The 9,869-nt window shown below is 45.0% G+C and overlaps 1 protein-coding gene across 1 annotated transcript; it reads left to right on the top strand.

Moving 5' to 3' along the window:
* Window positions 1-5,369: 5,369 nt before the first annotated feature.
* T265_05423 (hypothetical protein) lies at window positions 5,370-5,579 on the top strand (the record flags this gene model as incomplete). The annotated part of the gene is made up of 1 exon (XM_009170430.1): window positions 5,370-5,579. The coding sequence occupies one exon, from the start codon at window positions 5,370-5,372 to the stop codon at window positions 5,577-5,579; it is 210 nt and encodes a 69-aa protein (XP_009168694.1).
* Between the last annotated feature and the right edge of the window lie 4,290 nt (window positions 5,580-9,869).

Raw genomic sequence — 9,869 nt, 5'->3', positions numbered from 1 at the left:
TTTGCCCAAGTTTCCCGGGTCGGTTTTGTTCTCGTCGGTCAGTGGCTGTCGTTCACCTGAAAGGCACAAGTGAAAAAAGGGTGTGGCAATGCTCTTTATGTTTTCAGCCCGGTGCATTATGCTTGCCAGCGCGAGGATTCGCATAAATAAATGTCTAGTATTGCTTTGAAATGGGTTCTAGAAGGAGCGTGTACAACCGTCAGAGGAAAATGATTTCCCGCACCTACTACCGGAAATGTGAAAAACTATGTCCAATGAATATTTGCACTCTGAACTTGAAGTTTTTCTTACCGTGCCCCCGCCGTCTGTTCGCTGGGTCAACGGTAAAAAAACCTGTTGTACAAGCTTTGTTCAAACAGGGCATCAGTAAAAATTATGTCCCATCGGATGAGACGGTACTCCAGGAAAAACAGATCCAGCATCGCGAGACTCGTTTCTTAGTCCATAGATTTGAAGCCAGTAACAATTCTCGTGGCGGCTGACTGGACGCGCTCAATGAGGGGGACGTCTTTCGTGCGTCCTTTGTACACAGCTTAGTTGGCTTGTTCCCTGAAGCGGTCTGGCGTGGGCCCCGTCGAGTATTTGGATATCCATGCGAGTAACACGGGAGAGGGTGCGTCGGATCATCCGTAAAACGGCGAATGCCTATGGGGCTGATTTCTCATGGTTCAGTGAAAAGGACAGGTTTGAGGAGACCTAAATGCCCCAACCCTTTTTGGCATCCATCCTCATGATGTTTCCTGGTCCTTTCTCATCATGCATAACAAAGGCATTCGCTGAGTCTCCTCCAAATTTCGTATAGACGCACTTTTCATCATTCAGAGGAAGGTGCCAGTCCCACGACCGCTGCCGTTGGGACACGTTTTCGTCGTCAAAAATTTGGTACCGGCAGCCACAATCATGTCAGCTTATTGGACAAACCGGTTGATATTATTGGCCTACTTGGGACCTAAGTGGGACAGTTGGCTGGCATACTCAAGATACAGGCTCCATAGGGTATCTGCAATTTCATAAGTGCGACATTAGAGAAGGTACGCCGAACCAACTGAAGAAGAATAAATGACCTTTGAGCCGGCTTTTTTTGGTGCAGCGGAAAACACACTGTACAAGAGAACCGGTTGCCCAAATGATTCATTGTACCTAGTCCCATAATGCCCTGAGTCCATACTTACCATAACCGACATAGGTGTTTACTGATCCCCATGAAACGTAGATTGTGTCTCGTCATTCAGAGGAAGATGACAGTCCACGACTCATTCTTCGCCTCGGAAGCACTTGCGCTGTATCTCTGAGATTTAAAATCACCAAAGGAAAGCGGGCATCAAAGTAGCAGGGCTTGTGGTTTGTATTTGGGACGGGCTAGAAAGAAAAGTGGTCCTGTTTGTCACCATCCCTTTAACGTTTATCTTCAGCCGCTTTACCAGAGTTTCGTTGCCATCTTGTCAACCTTTATCTTCAACCGCTTTTACCATTCANCCCCACGAAACGTAGATATTGTCTCGTCATTCAGAGGAAGATGACAGTCCACGACTCATTCTTCGCCTCGGAAGCACTTGCGCTGTACCTCTGAGATTTAAAATCACCAAAGGAAAGCGGGCATCAAAGTAGCAGGGCTTGTGGTTTGTATTTGGGACGGGCTAGAAAGAAAAGTGGTCCTGTTTGTCACCATCCCTTTAACGTTTATCTTCAGCCGATTTACCAGAGTTTCGTTGCCATCTTGTCAACCTTTATCTTCAACCGCTTTTACCATTCAATTACTGCCTAATCAATGCTTACCTTCATCCACACGCATAATCTGTTTACCGCATGCACACCCACCGTTTCACTCCTGCTCGGATTACGTCATGAACGTTTCGCACCACAACCAACCGAAATTACCGGAAGCGCATCCTCACTCACAGCGCAAACGTATACATATGCGGAACAACGACAGCAGGATGCTGACGTTCGTCCCTTCACACAGTGCCTTGACCAGGATTAGTTCAAACCTGCGCGCGACTAACTGTGCAGGAAAAGTCTGGGTTTTATATCGTTTTGGATTAAACGATAAGAAACAGGCCAGATTTCAACACACTCCATCAAAACCCGCATTCAATTCAACTGCGTCCTACAAACCTCGGTTGCGTCTACTACAAATTATCAAACGAGGAACTCGACAAGCCTCTTATTCCTTTAGTGTATTGTTCACTTGTACTAGTATCTCCGGTAAACTGGTAAACACTATACATAACTGTTGATTGTTAGTGTTGTTCACCTTCTGATATTACTTCGAGTAAAAAACAACAGCACTAACAGTTCAAAGACGGATCTCTGATGAGGTTTAGGCAAATTTGACCCGGAAAGCTTAAAACCACCGTAGATTTCCCCTTTTTAGTTTTCCAGGCCTGTTGAGCAGCTACACATATGGAACTCTGCCAAACGCTTTTGAAAACTCAAAAAACTTGGCGCTGCTTGTGAGTCGTAATTCTCCGACTAGTGCTGAGATAGCCCTAAATGTAACCATGTTCCCCACGCAGCAATTGCTGTAAGGGGTATACCAACTTGTCGGTACTGAGGTGTTTGTTGATTTTTTATTCTTTTCTTATCGTGTGTAACGTTATCCCCTCAGTTTTGCGCCTTTGCCACGTTCCTGGTTTTTGGTCTCGACGAAAGCTGATCTTCGATTTCATCATCGCATATGACGTTTAAATTAATACATGGGTTTGTGTATCTTGTGTCTATCTTGAGTCGGTGTATAACTTAGGGTCCCGGTGGGAGTTAGCAGTTCGCAAACCGGCGTAGATTGGCAAGTGTTGAGGTTTGTACAACTTAATATTGCGTTGCTGTATCGATAGCATAGCATTTTTGATAAGCATCCATTTGAACTATGTAACTCATATGGCTTTGTGCGTAACTCATGGAGGCTCCAATGACTGCTTGAAACAATCTATATTACCCAACTCACAGCTGTATGATGGGTCTTGGAGGCCAATCTGAAACGTAAGTTTGGGACTGTTGGGACCTGACCAGAATATGAATTGGCTAGTCATTTCATAGTGTACCGAACCATGAACTTGACAACTCAGTGTACGGTGCTCTTACTAAATCCGTTGATTGTAACACTCCTGATTCACAACTTCATTTATCTCAACTTTCTCCCTGTGGGCTAAGCATGGCTGGTAATGTATTCGTACGGGGGGGGATCCTGGCGAATTTAGGTCAGAATATGTTATCCTGGAGGGCGATATCGCTTTAGGAACGGAGGAGTTAGAAATAAAGTACTTTAGTTTAGCGTCTCGTTTGTAAATGCTGTTGAATAAGAGGTTCACTGCGGACGAAATGTCGGCGGCAGGGAACTGTGAATATGGGTTTTAATCTGGTCGACATAGTGACCAACTTTGTGTTGATATAGGCTGACTTAGTAAAGTGGCAGTGCAGCGACCACTGTCTGCAGCGTCCACATCCGCATGGAGGGCAATGGCATCCGAACTTCGGATTATCAGATCGTCCTTATAAAGTAGACATGACTTGGAAAAACAAATAAAAGATCACTGGCGTAGAAAAAACGGAAGCGGTCATTAAACGCAGTTCCGCGTGGAAACTGTTGGGTGCGGAGAGATGTTGAATCACATCATTGGACGGCGCCGATTAGATGGAACTCCATCAAACAGGCCGTTGGGGCGCCATAATCATCTACCAGTAAGAGATATTTGAAGTGGTAGTGGAGGAGTGATGCTAAAGTGTTTTATCAGAAATGGATCATTTTCAGAGGTTCGGAGGGCAGCGAGAAACCTAGCCGAGAATAAGAGATTCGGTCTCGCACATCAGGCGTGCGACCCACAGTGAATCGCAGGGGTGCAGGAGTGGTATCAGAGAGAACAAACGGGTAGCGCCGCATGTAAATATCAGGCAATCCCCTTAATTCTCCATCAGCTCGAAAAGTAGAGCAGCCGTCTATTTTGATCTCCGCTTCAGAGACATCCGGCGTGAGCCAGATTTCTGTAAGTGCGATCGTGGACGGCTGCTTTAGGCCAGTTGACGCGAAGTTTGTTGAAAAGGCTGAGGTAGCTTCAGACAAGCACTTCAGTGCTACCTCCGCTGTGTCCGAATGTGTTGAGCTGAGGGGTTAACGACTGTAAGCCGGATGGAGTTAAAGGCTACAGGGGGGGAGTATAAGGCGTTATTGCCCGTTTCCTGCCTCTGGAACTGCATAAGAGGGGGGGGTTTCGCCCCTTGAGACTATGGTTTGCGCGAGCATTTTACTTTCAGGGCACGTAACTTTTTACCTTGTGGTTGAAAATTTCGATGACTGTTACTTGTGGCTCATATTCGACAACACTCGTTGGCTTGTATCAGCCTTTGACTATATCATGCGCGTTTGCCCAAAAAGTAGACTGGGTAGCAAAAAGGTGCTACGAATGAAGAAAGACACTAATTACGGAAAAAAGAGAAGCACCGAAGTTTTTCCTATTCCCATGTGCACCATTTTCTTTCATCTTCACGTCCCACATAAGAGGAACACCAACTTCCGTGGGACTTAATGTTCTCTGTCCCAAATGAGCTAGCAATAGTTACACCAGCTCCACTCATTTGCGGTTACTGTTGACCAAGCATGGATCATCAGCAGGGTACTACCGTATTGGATCCACAATCGACTAGTCAGGTGAAGACACGGAAGTTTGGGAAAAAGCCATGTTCCTGAGTATCAATCCATGGACCCAACGCCTGTGACCTTGAGTTTGTGGACAATTGCCGTGGTGACCAACAGGCGGACTATTAACGACCGATGGAAACAGGCTTTGTGTGCCGTAAATCCGAACCTGAGTCTGCATGTGGTTGTACAATCCCGGAACAAGCTGAATCACAAGAAGCATGACGTAACTTTTCACCTTGTGGTCGAAAATTTTGGTGACTGTTACTTGTGGCTCATATTCGACAACACTCGTTGGCTTGTATCAGCCTTTGACTGTATCATGCGCGTTTGCCCAAAAAGTAGATTGGGTAGCAAAAAGGTGCTACGAATGAAGAAAGACACTAATTACGGAAAAAAGAGAAGCACCGAAGTTTTTCCTATTCCCATGTGCACCATTTTCTTTCATCTTCACGTCCCACATAAGAGGAACACCAACTTCCGTGGGACTTAATTTTCTCTGTCCCAAATGAGCTAGCAATAGTTACACCAGCTCCACTCATTTGCGGTTACTGTTGACCAAGCATGGATCATCAGCAGGGTACTACCGTATTGGATCCACAATCGACTAGTCAGGTGAAGAAACGGAAGCTTGGGAAAAAAGCCCTGTTCCTGAGTATCAATCCATGGGTCCAACGCCTGTGACCTTGAGTTTGTGGACAATTGCCGTGGTGACCAACAGGCGGACTATTAACGACCGATGGAAATAGGCTTTGTGTGCCGTAAATCCGAACCTGAGTCTGCATGTGGTTGTACAATCCCGGAACAAGCTGAATCACAAGAAGCATGCCCTGAAGATCGAGAGATATTAAGAACACGACCTGAGGGTGTCCCGGTAGGGGCGAAAACCTCGGACTACTATAAAGTGGCTGAAGATCTTCCTAAAAAATTCAACGAACCAGGTGTGTAAAATATAAGTACTGACAGCAAACAGACTTAATGCAGGGCTATGGCGACAAGCTGATTAATCCAATGTATCGCACTTCAAATTCTGAATATGGTCGGCTGAAACCTAACGTACACACGATGAGTGTTGTATACCATCAAAGAAAGGCTGAATTCCAGAAAGTAAGTTTAATTGGTACCTTCAGTTCTCCTCAGCGATTTGCGCCCTGTGGAAACTACCGAAACCATTCACTGAACACGGCAAAGGATCAACAGATAATTTGATTAGGGTGAAATACTTTCGATTCCATGCATATGCACATACGTATCTACGCGAAACTAAATAGTGGTGTGTCACCATGCAATAAACAGAACCTTGTGCTGAAGCGCTCGACCACGTATTCTCAAATGATTCGTCGAAGGGGGATCGTGTCGTATTTAGTCAAGCTACCCAACAGGTACTGAACAAAAGAAAGAAAGAAGTAGGTGTTGCTGACATGGGAAAATTATATCGAATGACTGCACAAATAGATGGAGACACGCTGAGCTCTCTGAGTGGTCGGATATATTTTTCGGTTTGAATAGAATCCCGTGAGCAGTCATCATCATCATCATCATCGTCAGCTGTAAGGACCGCGTACTTGTTGCAAGTGGTTGTAGCTGCCACACTTCCATCCATCGATGATTTGGGGATATAGGGTAGGCAGCCGGGCATTGGAGGCCGAACTTGACAAATTAGTGCTTAGCTAGAACACTGCCAGTGGACTGTTAAATTGAGGTAATTGGGAAGGGGGCTATGCACTGAAGGCAAGAGCTTGGATGCACGAGCGCCATTGAGGGCGATCGGGCCATGTCTGACAACATCACCAACCATTTATGTAACCCGTTTCGGAGTTTCGCTAATAATGGCTTTCATACTTCGCTGCCAAGTCATTTACAGTTGTCATCAGGTCGTGAAAATATTCCGATCCATCGAGGCTGTCAGATTGTTCGACATATTTTTGTCTGCCGCGCATTGACTTCAGTGAGAAAACAGCATTCCGATGAAAAGTAGTATCATAAAGGCGAAGGAAATTCAGCTATCTTCAACAAACACGAGGGCAGAAGCATTGCGGATTTTTTTAAAGACACAGGACAAAAGATGATCACGGTCTTTCAGTCCAGGAACAACTTGATTCAAAACAGGGATGTACAAAGAAGATGGAGTTATTGGCACTGGCCTAACAATAAATTTCATAGGCACATTCATCTCCGGCCAGACCACTAGGCAACTCAGACACCAACTGAGAGATAGGCTGCCGATGAGATCAGTAGAGTACAATATCCCACAACCTTCGACGCAGAACGCAAATTGATATGGAATGTTTCCGAGGACCAGATTTTCAACTGGAGTCACAGGAAAGACAAATCGGCACGAAGCAAGCAAGCATGCATAAGAACCGTATTATGTCAATGTCGTCATCAAAAGCAGCACCAGATGAGGACATTGGTGCGTCGCCGCTACACAACCAAGTCAGTAGATTTGAACGGAAAGAAGGAAATAGACAGAAATGATTGAGGCATGAAGGTTGACCTTGGACTAGCCTAAGACAAACACCCGAGGTGCCAACACCGACGACACTGAATCAGACAACCTAGATAGAAACTGACAGCATGAATGCCACTGAAATTGGTCAGGTGCCGAGAGGGTCAAGTGGACCCCATCCTGAAAAGAAATTGGTCGGTGCCGAGAGGGTCAAGTGGACCCCATCCTGAAAAGCAAACAGCATCAAAAGCGCCTAAACGTCTCGCAAGTTCTCTCATTCCCTTATGCCATATCAAATTTTGACAACTCGGGGTGCCTTCCCTTCCAAATTTGGTGAGAAATACAGCACTTCTCTCGGCATGCGTAAGACAGCCAATGAATCTCAAATTACAAAAATGAATGCATTCTTTGAGTAAAGTGCCTTTTACTTTACTGACAGTTGACTTCCTGATAATTTCATTCCAAACTAGCTTGTTTCAGTCGATTCCAGATGTAGTCCTGGGATGTCGATAGACAGAGACACGAAGATATCTCTGGCTTAACAAGTAAGCGTAGAGTTCGGTAACCTCCACTATCACTCAGTGAATACGTATGGACACATCCAAACAACATACGTCTCGAAGCATGACTTTGCACTTTGTCGGGGCAAAACATACATCAAAGAATTGGGTCACCTTGGTCGGCTTTTCTATTATCGGTCGTTCTCGCTGTCTTTTTTTCCAGAAACGAGAACACTGTCATCCAAATATTCAAGGTCGACGGCGATCAGGGAGGAATTGACAGTAGCCTGTTTTCGCTTATCCCACCTGCAGTGTGCTGAGAGGACAGGGACTCGGCTGGTAATCATTTGTAATTGTGCAATTCACGGTTGTAGGTGGGCTAGGATACTGTCGTGGCGCCCACACCTAGACAGTAGGATAGTTTAAGTTCTCAACTAAAGTTGTGTCTCAAAAGTCTAACATAAAGACAGGGAATAGTTGGTATAAGTTCGTCATAGCAGCCTACATGTTTAAGAAGGAAGTCACCACACAAGATCCACCCCCCAAACTGAAGGACCAGAGAACTTCCAGTCGGACGCCTGCCCATTGGCCAACAACGTATGGTAGGCTCTGTCACCAGCGCATATATACCCCAATATAGCTCAATTGATTATGGAAGTGCACAAATCGTGATACCGCTCTACGGTTCAGTCTCTTCATAACGGAAACTCATTATGGGGGAAAAATGTTCCAATTCGTGGTGATATGATCTCATCAATTGGCGTACGGACAAAACAAGCGACTTTCTTGGTTTGGATGAGCAACACCTATCCAGGCAACGTAATCCAGTAAGATGACTGCCATTCAACCACTGGATTGCATTCATCCCAAGTAAAAAATGTGTGAGCGTACTATTGAACAATCCCCTGAAATATAACTCTGTTTTGTTCGCCCACAAGTAGAGTGTGTTTCGAGAGCTCAACCGCCTAATGAGGCTAAGGAGTGCAAGGAGTTCCCCCTCCACATATGAATTATTGGTATAAGTTTCCTGACGAAACTCCCAATCATTTTACAGTTGTAGTAAAATGCTAGTGGTGAAACGCAACAGAATGGCAAATTAATACCCATTTGCGAGACTTGTGGGCGTATCTGAACTAAATCCGTTGTCTGTAATATTTCACAAATGCTCCATAAAGCCCGCTTCATTTTATAAATTAAACGACATCAGAGGTACCGAACAATACTCATATGGTTGACGCTGATTCCAGGAGAACCGTTTCATGTCTATCGAAAGTGAAACGTTGAGGTTCAGTCCAAGTAGCCAATCAGCACTTTGTAAGAACGCGGTGGCTGCAGATAATTAAACTTGGGCCGAACTGACGACCACCAAAAGAAAATCAGTAACCTGGAAGTCCACGAAGAGGATATGAAAGCAATAAAAGTGCTATAGCTTCTGAAACACGGTTGCACGGCAACGAAGGATGGGAACGCGGGTGTAAATATGTTATGGGCCGGTTTCAAACGCTTCAAAGTTGCTAGAAAATGGACTTCGAGACATGACTAATAAGCTCGGAAATTTCTAGTTGATCACCTCTCGCCAGTCTAAGTTTCCCTGGCTATCAAATTGTTTCCGGCAGACTTAGTGGACAAATTGTTAGTCCGAGTTGAAAAAAGGTTCATCAACACTTAAACTTCACTTCAGCCATTCGCCATTCTGGTAATTAGGTCTGGTTGTGTTGAAATTTCAATGGTCGTGAAGACATCCAAATCAGTGTCACCATGAAATCGGACTGTGTGCATGAATCGGAAACATAGGGGGCTTTAATACTTCCAGTTTGGTAGCCCTAGACAACCATAACATGTCAGACCGCAATCAAGCTGGCTTTAAAGACTAAGATGTCCCACTCTTGCCAGAAAAAGCAGAGCAGTTATGTTCAATTTAGTACATTGCGGTCTCTGGTTCCTACTCCCTTAGATACTCCAATCAGAATCGGTGAATTATTACGTCAGATTTCACGTCAGTGTGGGTGTCACGCAACAACTGGGAGAACAGTATTGGGCAACTACATAAAAATATACATGAAAATAAAGCAGGACAATGGCTAAAACATTTACATGTCCAACACATACATCGAGCACGAAAATTGCCGTTCTCTACCAGTCAAAAAGAAACAGGAGTTTGAAAAAACAGTGGTTATACAACTTCATCGGAGCCATTTTTCGGAGACCTCCGAAGGTGAAAACTTAACATGGATGACTCTCTGTAAAGGAAACTACTTACAAGGTTGCTGAAAACCCTTCGACAGCCCAC

This window comes from Opisthorchis viverrini, assembly GCF_000715545.1.
Source record: "Opisthorchis viverrini unplaced genomic scaffold opera_v5_103, whole genome shotgun sequence".
NCBI classification, from domain to species: Eukaryota; Metazoa; Platyhelminthes; class Trematoda; order Opisthorchiida; family Opisthorchiidae; genus Opisthorchis; species Opisthorchis viverrini.
This window is presented reverse-complemented; position numbering and strand designations above follow the sequence as displayed.